Source organism: Hesperophylax consimilis, chromosome 29 (assembly GCF_061612785.1).
Source record: "Hesperophylax consimilis isolate HC1 chromosome 29, BYU_Hcon_1.0, whole genome shotgun sequence".
Lineage (NCBI taxonomy): Eukaryota > Metazoa > Arthropoda > Insecta > Trichoptera > Limnephilidae > Hesperophylax > Hesperophylax consimilis.
The window spans coordinates 6,734,833-6,748,924 of NC_142864.1; the positions used below are offsets into that span (position 1 = coordinate 6,734,833).

Below are 14,092 nucleotides of genomic sequence, written 5' to 3' on the forward strand. Positions count from 1 at the left end.
ACAATAACCCGCCTCCTATCTAGGATCTATAACTATCTATCTAATGGTGAATTAGTGTTAATATGGTCGGCTGGGGAGCCGGACTATCTCTGCTGGGGCAGGCCGGGGACCTGAGGGCTTGGGTGCTTTCCGGAGTCAGGGGAGACATACATGCTGTGCAGGTTCTAGAGGTACTATCATTATTAATGACTAGTGTCTATTGCTAATGTCTTTCTAGGGTGACCTATCGCAGGGGTGTTGGCTAACAATAACCCGCCTCCTATCTAGGATCTATAACTATCTATCTAATGGTGAATTAGTGTTAATATGGTCGGCTGGGGAGCCGGACTATCTCTGCTGGGGCAGGCCGGGGACCTGAGGGCTTGGGTGCTTTCCGGAGTCAGGGGAGACATACATGCTGTGCAGGTTCTAGAGGTACTATCATTATTAATGACTAGTGTCTATTGCTAATGTCTTTCTAGGGTGACCTATCGCAGGGGTGTTAGCTAACAATAACCCGCCTCCTATCTAGGATCTATAACTATCTATCTAATGGTGAATTAGTGTTAATATGGTCGGCTGGGGAGCCGGACTATCTCTGCTGGGGCAGGCCGGGGACCTGAGGGCTTGGGTGCTTTCCGGAGTCAGGGGAGACATACATGCTGTGCAGGTTCTAGAGGTACTATCATTATTAATGACTAGTGTCTATTGCTAATGTCTTTCTAGGGTGACCTATCGCAGGGGTGTTGGCTAACAATAACCCGCCTCCTATCTAGGATCTATAACTATCTATCTAATGGTGAATTAGTGTTAATATGGTCGGCTGGGGAGCCGGACTATCTCTGCTGGGGCAGGCCGGGGACCTGAGGGCTTGGGTGCTTTCCGGAGTCAGGGGAGACATACATGCTGTGCAGGTTCTAGAGGTACTATCATTATTAATGACTAGTGTCTATTGCTAATGTCTTTCTAGGGTGACCTATCGCAGGGGTGTTGGCTAACAATAACCCGCCTCCTATCTAGGATCTATAACTATCTATCTAATGGTGAATTAGTGTTAATATTTTTCTTATTCTAGGAGCAAAGGAGAAAGGGCTACGCCCAGCTGCTCATCAGGACAATGGCGAAGAGACACGCAGAGAAGAACGGAGAAGTATTTGGATGCATCATCACAGAAAACGAACCATCCAAGAACATGTTCCTGAAAATGGGCTTTGAGTTCCTCGACATAGTCACTTGGGTGGAAACACGAGAGCCAATGGCAACGAGCTCTCCAAAGATAACATGAACCACTGATAACTTGCTTTGCAATTAAATTCAAATAACGATTCAATTAAATCTATGGAATATTTTTCACCTAGCACAATAAATGGAATTGAAAGGCGCATTGATAGCCTAAAATCATCCAATTCTAATGCAACAATTATAGACCAATATCTCATGTTTAAAATGCATTAAAAAATAGAGTCATTGAACATTTAGAAATATACAAAAATTTATCGTAAAATAAATTAATTTGGTTTTCAAAAAGAAATCAGAACTGAAGATGCAATATATGAATTGACAAAGAGTATATATATATATAGGTCCCACAACATTTATTGCGTCCGTGTGTAAATCCGTCTTTGGGCGTCCAGCACTTCTAGTTCTTTTTTTTAGATTGTTTTTGTGAATATTGCACTATGTTTTACTCACAATAATCGCTAATATCATATTTTTTTATATTCATAATAATGCAGGTTTTGATGTTTATTACACTTTCATACATTTCTAGCGTCACGTACATACTCACGTCCGGGTGTATATTTTTTATATATTGAAGGTTCCTTTTAATATAGGTTTCACGTCCGTTCACTCTAATTCAATTGTTACGTCTTCCGTATATTGCTGACTATTCTAATAAAGGTTTCACGTCCATACTGAATAATTTATTCTGGCGTCCGAGTGTATATTATTTGTTTGTTACATGGCGTTTTGAAGGTCGATTTCATTTTTACGTCTTCCGTATATAAGGCCCTTAAGACTCTTGGATTTGTTTTGAGAGTTTCAAAAGGTACATTTAGGCCGTTGTTATGCTCCTTATATTATAAAACCCCTTAGGATTGCATGACTTATTCTGATATGGGAGATATATTTCACCTTAAAAATAATCAAAATAAATATTGTTTATTTTAATTCTTTTATATATCGAGACAAATAGACATCTATATTTTTTGCAATCTTTTGTTCATTTTGAATATCTACTTATGTGAGGCTTCTTATCGTTTTTACCAATGTATCTTATTTTATTATACGCTTTTGTTGTAACATTTTTTTTTCATTCTATTTTGTTTTCTCTATTGTTTTAATTTTGAAGAATTTATAATAACTGCGATACTCAACTATTAAACTAGAATGTAAAAGTCTATTAGGTGTAATAAATAAATTAACAAATAAATAAACAACACAAAATATTTCTTACTCTTCTAGTGAACTTTGACGTTCATAGTGAATTAATTAATTAAATACAGCATCTGTGGTTGAGAGCTAAGACTCTCGACGCAATCCGAATCCCGTAATCTGACGGTCAAACCCGGCGTGCCCAAATAATTTTTTATTTGTTTGTGTTATTTCACAATTAATACATTTAACACAATATAAAGTGTTTTTGCAACATGTTCCAGAGTGAAATATACTCTCAGTATCGCCCTGGTGTGAGACAACCATTCCGAATGGAAACGTTATTTCTAAGCTTTTGCCGTGTTTGGCGACCAGATATAAATATCCAGGTACTTTTCTATATTTATCCTCCCCACATTCTTCCCCTCGCCAATACCTTCACCCTTGTACTCAGATTGGGGATGCCACAGTCTCTTTGTTCCAGACGGGAGCGGTTGAGACTCTTGTGCGGTATTTAAAAAATATATGTATCTATATATTTGTTTTATTTTTTTGGCATCCAGAAACACACCAGACCTGACAACAAACTGTCTACTGATAGTGAGAAGTTTGAATGAATATCTTGTTGCATCTTGTATACAAACGTACCTACTGGGCGCAGGCGTGTGACAATTTTTTTACAACGATATCCTTAGTAAAAATGTATCATTTCATAACGCGCCAGTTCGCTCGATTACAGAGGGCGGTCGGACCTTTTTAGGTCGGGACGTCAATTTACCGTCTACTGTAATCCATCTTACAAAAATGTCCACCCGCGCAAGGTGATTTTTAGTTCTGAGTGCTACGTGGCATCGTTGTAAATGAACTAAATGTTGCCAAATCTAACGTTTTGCTTCACCAAGGGCTCAAACAATACATAAAAATGTACAAATTCACAAACGGCTATGGGGACGCAATACTATCGACGTAATGCGTGGACGCAGCACGGCCGTCGTTATGTATACAAAATAATATCTACTCGTGATCGGTTACGAGGATACAATACCATCGACGCAGCACTTCCGTCGTTACGTATTCAATATAATAATATATGTTTTTATATTTAACTTAATTAGTTCAACCTCAAATTTTAATATTTCAATTAATGAGCTAAACTTATTATTATCATTATGTTTAAAATAAAAATATTTTTATTTATATTTCTTAACATCTTTAGTGTTACAATATTTACAACATAATATTTCAATCACTTTTCTGATAAATCAGATGCTTGTAAAAACTATTAATAACCTCACAAGAAAATACAATAAAAGTAATAAAAACAGGTTATTTATAAATAATACCTAAGAATGATAAGCAGAAACATAATATGTGGAGTTTATTAAACATAATTGAAAAGTACCTACACGGCACACACGCTCATGTAATCTATTTAAAGAAAAACACTGTAAAACCATTTCAAATAAAAATTCTTGTCTTAGAAGAATATGTTCAACATATGTATAATAACATTCTCTCTGATTCTATCTTCAATGTCACCAAAATAAATATAAAAACTCAATTAAAAATGTATTAAACGTGTACCAAACTGCATAAAATGTAAAAACATATATTTTGTAGTATTATTTTATAATAATCTTCTGTTTTAATAATCTCCTGTTATAATAATCTCCCTAAAAAGCAAACAATACTTCTTTTTAAACCACTTTATATTTATTTAACACAATATTTGGGTTCAATCCAAACCGGTCGACGAAATATATATTAAAATAATGTCGTTTAAAACAAAGTATTTCTTTCATTTGTATAATGTCAAGCGACAAAGTGTTTGCTTTCTTCGATAAATTTAATATTTTTTAGATACATTTAAGTATAGTGTTTAAATTTTTAGATACATTATAGAATAGTATATTGAGGAAATCTGTAATTGATTTCTCAGTTAGGTAAATCACACATGTATAAATGAACCACATTGTAAACTGTTGATTTCCCTGAAATAAAATAAATAAATAAATAATATCAAACAATAAGAAAAGTTATGAGGTGGTATTAGAGAATTTTAAATTGATTTTTTTTGTAACTGTTATAATTTTTCTCTGATATATCTAGGAGTAATTTATTAAAAAAAATTATACCGTTAAATAGTGATGTCATGCTGTTGTAGTTCAAACTAATGGTACGGTTAGTCCTCAAATATAAATAATTATTTTGCTTAAAATTTATTGTGGAATATTATTTTTATCAAAGAAATCTTTATGTAATTGAAGTACTTAATGTACGAGTATTTTTCATAAATTTTTGTGAGAGGGGAAACCTTGGAAAACATGTATTGTTGGATAGTAATATGGCTTGTTTAAGATAATTTTTATTAATATTTTTTGAATTGTCACAAATGGAAGTAGGCATGATTTATATGCACTCTCCCCCCCATCACAAGCCACGATTCCCTTTATTGTAGTAGTGTAGAATGTGCAAGTGCAAAATAAATATCTTTATGTATTTTTAATGATACAGAATTTCTAAGCCGAAAAAATATTAAGATGAGTTTTCTCATTCTGTCTACTGTGGAGTTTATTTGACTTTTCCATTTGATGTTACTATCGATAATTATTCCAAGATGTTCACACCCTAAGCACCATGATCAAGTTTCTGAAGGAATCGCTTAGGTACCTGCTCACGCATTTAGTTCGAGTTGAATCCTGCAATCATACATAAAGATAGCAGCCAATAAAAATATGCGTTAAGAAAATTAAGATTATGTTTTATTTTTATTTTTTTAGTGAATTCCTCACAAGAGTCCCAACTGCTCCAGTCTGGAGCCAGTGAGACTATAGCATCCCCAATTGGGGTATATTGTGAGGCTGTAGGTAAGTGGGGAAGGGGAAGCGATGGGGAAGAGAAAGGTGGGGAAGACAAAGGTGGGAAAGTACCTGACTATTCAGATATAGTCACTAAACACGGCTAAAGCCACAATGTTTCAATTCTGAATGGTGGTCTTACACCCGGGTGATACTGGGAGTAACTTTCACTCTGTTGATAATTCTCAGTCGAAGTATATTACAGTAAATATGACCGAATCGGATAGGGACACATTATCTCAGTTGGTTGAGTCATGGCCTGGAAAACCAAAGGTCCTGGGTTCGAGTCCCAAATGTGACAGTGCCTTTTTCAGATTTTTCGTTTCAGATGTTCGATTGAGTTTCGCTAATATTGTCTTCATTAATTAAAAATAATACCTAATCTAGATCGGCCACGGGTTCGCAATACTATCGATGTAATGCGTGAATACAACACTACCATCGAAATGTATTAAAAATAATATCTATTCGTGAACGGACGCAATACTACCAACGTAATGCGTACACCCAGCACGATCGTCGTTATGCATTAAAAACCACGCAGGATGCTTCTTAGTTCTGAGAGTCAAGCGGCATCGTTGTAAATTAACCCAATGTTGCCAAATCTGATAATTTACTCAACCAAACGCTCAAATAATGTACAACAATGTACTTGCCAATGGCCACGGGGACGCAGTACTATCGAAGTAATGTGTGGACGCAGCACGATCGTCGTTATGCATTAAAAACCACGCAGGACGCTTCTTAGTTCTGAGTGTCAAGCGGCACCGTTGTAAATTAACCCAATGTTGCCAAATCTGATGATTTACTCAACCAAACGCTCAAATAATACATAACAATGCACTCATGAATGGCCACGGGGACGCAGTACTATCGAAGTAATGTGTGGACGCAGCAAAACCGTCGTTATGTATTCATAATAATATTTCAGCGTTATCGGCCATGGGGACGCAATACTATCAAAGTAATGCGTGGATGCAGCACGACCATCGTTATGTATATTAAATAATATCTACTCGTAATCGGTCTCGAGGACGCAATACTATCGACGTAATGCGTAGACGCAGTACGATCGTCGTTATGTATCGAAAATCATATTGACCGTCGTCGTATATTCAAAATAATATCTACACATAGCACTCTTTTTAGGGTGAATTGCCTAATACAAAAAAAAAATATCTACTCGAGATCGTTCACTGGGACGCAATACTATCGACGTGATGCATGGAAGCAGCCCGATTGTCATTACGTGTTAAAAATAGTATATTCTCATGAGCGGCTACGGGGACGCAGTACTATCGACGTAATGCGTGGACGCAGCACGACCGTCGTTATGTATATAAAATAATATCTACTCGTAATCCGTCTCGACGACGCAATACTATCGACGTAATGCGTAGACGCAGCACGATCGTCGTTATGTATCGAAAATTGTATTACTTCGTGGACAAGGCAAGATCGTAGAAATGAATAAAAACATACACTGCTCAATATATACATCGTGTAGCGAACCTGTCGGCAAGATGTCAAACGTTCAATATTCGTTTCCAGACATTCTGAGAGATTTTTTGCTTCCACAAAAATTTTTGCCATACGATTCTATATGGGGTAAGCATCGTTCTGGCCAATTTTGAGCTCAAAACATTGTAGCGTCCGTATATCGGACGCTGTAAGTCGGTGGACGCTGCAATGCTATGGAGTTTTTAGGGGTCGGACGCAACAAATGTAGCGGGATATATATATATATATACATATCTATAGATAAGAAAATGAATGTATAGATTTAAGAAAAGCTTTCGATACCGTGAATCATAGTTTACCAAATAAAAAATAACTCAACTAAGTTTCAAAAAAGTTTCACTAAAAATACTCAACAACTAAAAAAAACTAAAAAATTGTAACATTTATAGTACAGATTCAGTACCACGGGGAACTGTACCGGGCCCGATTTTATTTTTTATAATATTTAAATGATTTATGTAATTTTGAAAACCCAGGACGAAATTGTTTACTATGCTGAGGACACGACTAAATAGTTAATGGAAATTCTTGGATCGAAACATTTTCTAAGTCAACAAAATATATTGCAGTAGTTTCGACAAAATATATTGCACTAGTTTCGACAAAATGTATTGCACTAGTTTCGACAAAATGTATTGCACTATTTTCGACAAAATGTATTGCAGTAGTTTCGACAAAATATATTGCACTAGTTTCGACAAAATATATTGCAGTAGTTTCGACAAAATATATTGCACTAGTTTCGACAAAATGTATTGCACTAGTTTCGACAAAATGTATTGCACTATTTTCGACAAAATGTATTGCAGTAGTTTCGACAAAATATATTGCACTAGTTTCGACAAAATGTATTGCACTAGTTTCGACAAAATGTATTGCACTAGTTTCGACAAAATGTATTGCACTAGTTTCGACAAAATGTATTGCACTATTTTCGACAAAATGTATTGCAGTAGTTTCGACAAAATATATTGCACTAGTTTCGACAAAATGTATTGCACTATTTTCGACAAAATGTATTGCAGTAGTTTCGACAAAATATATTGCACTAGTTTCGACAAAATGTATTGCACTAGTTTCGACAAAATGTATTGCAGTAGTTTCGACAAAATATATTGCACTAGTTTCGACAAAATGTATTGCACCAGTTTCAACAAAATGTATTTCACTAGGTATGATTTGAGATTTTCAAGGCCAAAAGTATTATAATGATTTGTTTTGGGGGTATTATACCGTGTTGCGCTATCTCCTTCTTTAGCCAACGTTTCGGACAATATTGCAGTGTCCATCATCAGGTCAGAGGTGTAGTACACATTACCATCAGGGCAGATGTGTAGTACACATTGCCATCAGGGCAGATGTGTAGTACACATTACCATTACACGTCTGCTCTGATAATGGACACTGCAATGCTGTCCGAAACGCTGGTTTAATAATGAGGTAGCGTAACACGGCATAATACTAAAAAAACAATCACTGTATTGCATTAGTTTCAACAAAATATATTGCACAAGGTTCAACAAAATGTATTGTAGGTACTAGTTTCAATATAATGAATAGCACTAGTTTGAACACAATGTGTTGCACTAGTTTCAAAAAAATGTATTGCACCAGTTTCAACAAAATATATTGCACTAGTTTCAACAGAATGTATTGCACTAGTTTCAATCAAATCGTTTTAAACTACCACATAGCTTTGTATTATCTTTTTTATAAAAACAAACCTCACGATACGGTTAAAATTATTTCATAGTTTGCAGAATAAATAATTTGCGAATATTAAATTTTTAATTTTTAATTATTAGCGATTAGAAGACAATATTAGCGATTCCTAAACGAAAATCTTAAACAGAAAAATCAGAAAAAGATACGGTCACAAACTAGGAGATCAAATGTTTTAGTTTATTTATATAAAAAGTCAGTCGAATATGTTATCTTTCTATTTATTATACATAACTTTAATAATGTGTTTTGAGTTATTTATAAAGGCTTAGTAAATGCATCTAGCCACCCCAAACCACCTCAAACTATAATGCAGTAAATGATTGCACAAGAGAAAAAAGATAATTTTCAATTTGTCTATATTGAGTTATTCCTGAAGTCTTTAAGGCGATGCACTACGTCGTGTAATATTTTAAATCGAGCCGTTATCAATAACACCCCTTATATAGATGGCGATAAGGTTTAAATTCCCGCTTAACAAGATCCGCCTGTTTTGATTTATGTAAGAAAAAAACATAGCCAAAAAGTGCCTTTTATTTTATTTTGTGGATGTTCAGGCATAAATATTTTTTTTTTCGATCATTTTATAAATAACTTAATGTTCTACGTTATAAAATAAAATCATAACCGAAAATGGGTTTGTAAGTAGGAGATTTTGAACTTCAAAGCAGTTTTCATAGGCCTTATGCATAATTTTTTTCTGGGCTTATAAAAAGACTTATCTAAAAAATACTCGATTATTTAAAAGTCCAAGATGTATTCTACTCGCAATATTTAATTAAAGCATCTGAAACATTTCTAGGCGACCAAAATTTCAAACCCAAAACACACGATTTTGCATTACAACGCAGTGCATTGCCTTAAAGAAGATACGTAAAATATCTTAATTTAGAGATACTTTTATTAATTTGCGATTTCCAATTTCAATTTGTATCTTGAAATATATATTTAAAAACAAAAATTATTTGGAAAAAAAATAAAATAGAAGCAAAAGTATTACCTATTATGTATTTTACACTTCCAAATCAATACCAAATGAATGCAAACACATAGCAGTTTAATTGGTCCGCGTACATTTGATCTTCTACCAAAACAAATAGAAATGACTAATAAATACTAAGTAAAAGAATTAAAATTATGGCTGAATAATTTAGATGTTGAAACACTGTTCATATAAATTAATAAAATTTCTTTGCAAACCTTCATGTTTCATTTTCACTACAGAATTGTCATAATTTCAAAATTTTAATTATTTGTACACCTGTAGTGGTACGCCACTTCTTGAGTCGAACGTCATTCTAAAAGTTTCGGCCTTTGCCAAATAAGCTTCTCGGATTTTCTTTCATTTTTTAATATTTTTTACTGTAGCAACTGGAATGTTCGAGAACGTTTTATTTTTCACCTTTATAAGCGACAGCGGGAAGGAAATCGACAGTACAGTAGGTACAGTACCAGCAACCTTGACATCGAGATCGAATTATTTGCCTACGTGACGCGCTTGTAAAACATTCTCGAACCTTCCTTTCGTAAAACATTTTCTACGTTTATTTATTTTTCGGATGTGTTTCCGTTTCAGCCAAATTCAATAGTTATTTATTAAAATTTAGAATACGAAATATATCTACACACCTACTTGTTATTGTATTTTATTACACCTATAAATAAAAAAATTAAAATCATGAAAATTTATGTTTTACTTTTTAAAACAATATTAATATAGCGACGTGTTGCTGTGGCTCAGACTGTCTGTGCAGATAGATAAACAATAGCGCATGTTGCTTTTACGTCCAACAGATGGCGCTGTTACAGGTGACATCTGTATAGTTTTTGTATATAAAAACACATGCGTATTGTGTCAAAATTTTTAAAAACGAACTTTTTTTATTTATTTGCCCTCGCCACGCCTTCCTGTGGTTCAGTCTGACTGTGCAGATAGAGAAACAATAGCGCGTGTTAAAAAAATGTATAATACATATTTGTATAAAATAAAATTATTAGAAAAAAAAACTGCAAGAAGATGAACTATAGACGCCATGTTTTGTGGTTCCATGGTAATACAGAACATTGAATAAAAGTACAAGCAAACCTAACCTAACCTAATAACTTCGAAGAATCTTTCCTTTTTGCCACAATCAAGGTCAGTACCTATAACCTTCTACTAAGAAACCCCGAAACTTTCCATGTTCCTTTCCAAAATAAACCATCTCCCAACGTCTTGCTCGATATGTCTACTATATGAGGGCGTAGTATTCACGCGTGCACACATAGGCGTGACAATCAAGCATGCACACGAGGTCAAGTACCCATATTTCTGAAATCGGGTGACATTACAAGAGTTAATATACGAAATAAATGTCGGCCCTACTCAATCGGGATTTGACGCAGTAGTAAATTTTGCACACTGACGTTTAAAACGCCGGGAACTTCAGCTAATGACATTAATTCTTAATTTGGTAGGCGGGAATGGGTACCGCCGCCCTGGGAACCATTTATTGGATGACCAACACCTCTGCCACAGGTCACCCCAAGTGGTTCGCTACGTTTGGTGACTTAGCAGGGGTGCCCGGGTTCATGGGTTAAGGTTTGCCCGGGTCTTGAGGGAGACCCTTTACAACCGGTTACCGCTGTCCGGGCCGCTCGATAGTACAGGGGCCCGACCCTCAGGCTCACGACTAAGGGTGGGCTGCCCCATCAGCGAGTGAAAAAACCCCGCCACTGCTATTGTGACGGTTCGTGACCGGAGGGGACCCAGCAGCAGCGTTTGGGGCGCATTGGATGCCCTCTCCAGCTGGACTCTCCCAGCCTATCGCCTAGCACCGCAGTGGGTGGGCTGGAACCAAACGCTCATCACTCCTGGACAGCCTGAACCCCAGATTCCTACCCACCCCTCATACCTTTCCTTTCCAGACCTTCCTTTCACCTCATACCCTTACAAAAAAAAAACCTAAAATCATGAATATACAAAATAAATCTAACATCAATACAGCGGCGAGTAGCAGGCGTCCCCGGTGCGGGCCAAAACTGTTGGTAAGTTTGCCAACATTCGCGGCCTGCACACAAACTTAAACTCTGTTCATCACCATCTTTTGTCCCAACGTCTCAACCTTCTTTTCCTATCCGAAACTCAGATAGCCGAGCCGCCAGACTCCTCCTATCTGGACTGCCCGGGCTTTACCCTCGCAAGCAAATTACGACTCAAAGGAGGAGTCTGCCTCTATAGTCGAGCTGACGTCAACTGTGTACGACTATTGAGTCTGGAAAATTCCAGATTCGACGTAATGTGGGTGCGCGTCAATCTTGCCAGTACGGCAAGATTCTACGCATGTTTATACCGCTCACCGAACCAAAGCGAATCAGACACTTCCGAGCTCTTCAAACATTTGAGCGATACTATTGATGATCTCTTGCCCCGCTACCCTTCGGCCGAGTTTGTTGTTCTGGGGGACTTCAATGTTCATAACGAACCATGGTTGAAGTTCTCAGGCCCAACGGACTCGGCTGGCCGACAGGCGGAATCCTTTGCCATTTGCTACGGATTAGAGCAATTAGTTCAGGAGCCTACAAGGGTTCCTGATGTCCAGACTCACCGCTCCAATCTGTTAGACCTATTCTTAACTACTGTGCCACACGGTTATAAGATTGACGTCACAGCGCCTCTGGGATCATCTGACCACTGCCTAGTGACGACATCAATCCCTGTTAGCTTCAGACCAACCAATGAGAGACTGAGGAGAAAAGTGTGGCACTATAGGTCAGCAGATTGGTTCGGTATGCGGGCCCATTTCAACGCTTTTCCGTGGTCAGCTGTTTGTTTTCGGACTTCGGACCCTTCAAGATGTGCCCAGGAGATTGGTGAAGTCATCAAATCGGCGATGGATGGCTTCATTCAATCGACTACTAAAGAAACTGGTGTGGGCTCAAAGCCGTGGTTCAGTCGGCAATGCTCCGAAGCAGTTCGACGAAAAAACGCGGCTTACCGAGCCTACAACACATCTCGAACGCCCGAAAGCAGATCAGCATACAACAAATCGGCAAAGGAATGTAAGAGAATCATTAATAGGTCAAAATTCGAACACGACTTGCAGATCAGCAAAAAGCTGGCTGCCTGCCCGCATGGCAGCAGAGCATTTTGGTCGCTTGCGGGCTCAATAGGTCGAAATTTTTGCAAACCCATTTTGCCACCTCTTACCAGACCTGACGGCTCACTAGCAAACACCGCCACCGAAAAGGCAAACCTATTAGGGAAAATGTTTGCGGAAAACTCGACCCTCGACGACGGAGGTGCTGTTCCGCCGTCGGTTCCTCACTGCGGCTTCTATATGAAAAAGCTGAGGATCCGGCATCGGGATGTACTCCACGTCATACGGGGGCTCGATGTTAACAAAGCTAGTGGACCTGATGGAATACCTGCCCTGGTATTGCAGAGGTGTGTTGCGGAAATAGTTCCAGTTTTGACAAAGCTCTTCAAAATGTCCCTGAAGTGTGGCACTGTGCCCTCTGGTTGGAAAAAAGCGGTCATTCACCCTATTCCCAAGAAAGGTGACCGCTCCAACCCGGCCAACTACCGCCTCATAGCGATCACATCAGTTCTGTCCAAAGTGATGGAACGTGTGATCAACGACAAACTGCTCACATACCTCGAGAAGAACAAAATTATCAACGACCGTCAATACGGATTCCGGCGGAACCGCTCGTGCGGTGATCTTTTCGCGTATGTGACGCATGTTTGGGGGCGGTGCCTGGAACGTCACGGTGAGACCCAAATAAACGGTCGCACTAGACAAATCCAAGGCCTTTGACCGGGTCTGGCACCGAGGACTTGTCAACAAATTGCCTTCTTACGGACTTCCCGCATCCCTGTGTACGTGGATTGCTGACTTTTTAAGGGATAGGTCGATTCAGGCGGTTGCTGACGGTTTCACCTCTTCCTCGCACTCCATAAATGCTGGCGTCCCACAGGGATCGGTTCTGTCTCCGACTTTGTTTTTGTTGCACATCAATGACCTTTTGACATGTGCACCGATTCATTGTTACGCGGATGACAGTACAGTTCATGATAGCTTTTTTTTTGACAAGCCCCCAAAGGGCACACAAACTCCAATGGCTCGGAGGGCTTTGAAGCAGAGAATGGACGATTATCTCGGAAGTATTTCCTCCTGGGGTAAAAATAATCTCGTCGAATTTAATATTTCAAGGACCCAATCCTGTCTGATTACGTCTAAAAGGGATCCAAATGATAATCTAGTCTCCTTCAACGGAAGCAATTATGGAATTATTACGGAATCAATATTATTATATTATAATATTGATATGCTTGGTATAACTATAAGTCACCAGCTCAGGTACGGGGGCTCCATCGAAGCCAGAGTAAAGTTGGCCTCTCAGAAGCTGGGCGTACTGTACAGGGCCCGCAGATACTTTAATAATACACCACTGCTGACCCTGTACAAATCGCAAGTGCGCCCTACTGTCGAATTTGGCAGCCATCTCTGGTCCGGAGCCCCTAAATACCTGAAAAAAACCCTTGACTCTGTGCAAAAACGGGCGGTCTGTTTGATAGATTCCCCAATCTTAACAAACGGACTGCAATCTTTAGAGCACAGGCGTCAGGTAGGTATGCTGTCCTTGTTCTATCG

The 14,092-nt window shown here is 38.0% G+C and overlaps 1 protein-coding gene across 1 annotated transcript; it reads left to right on the forward strand.

Moving 5' to 3' along the window:
• Positions 1-794: 794 nt before the first annotated feature.
• On the forward strand, positions 795-1,539 carry LOC149409830 (uncharacterized). Its single transcript, XM_089649366.1, has 2 exons — positions 795-902; positions 1,055-1,539. Exons 1-2 carry the CDS (start codon positions 795-797, stop codon positions 1,262-1,264), a joined length of 318 nt encoding a protein of 105 aa, XP_089505492.1. The 3' UTR covers positions 1,265-1,539.
• The last annotated feature ends 12,553 nt before the right edge of the window (positions 1,540-14,092 follow it).

What these genes read in the sequence shown, in the direction of transcription:
- LOC149409830 (XM_089649366.1), top strand. Translation starts at nt 795, where the DNA reads ATGGTCGGCTGGGGAGCCGGACTATCTCTGCTGGGGCAGGCCGGGGAC. An exon ending in ATGCTGTGCAGGTTCTAGAG is followed by an intron (nt 903 to 1,054) that starts GTACTATCATTA and finishes TTCTTATTCTAG; the next exon opens with GAGCAAAGGAGAAAGGGCTA.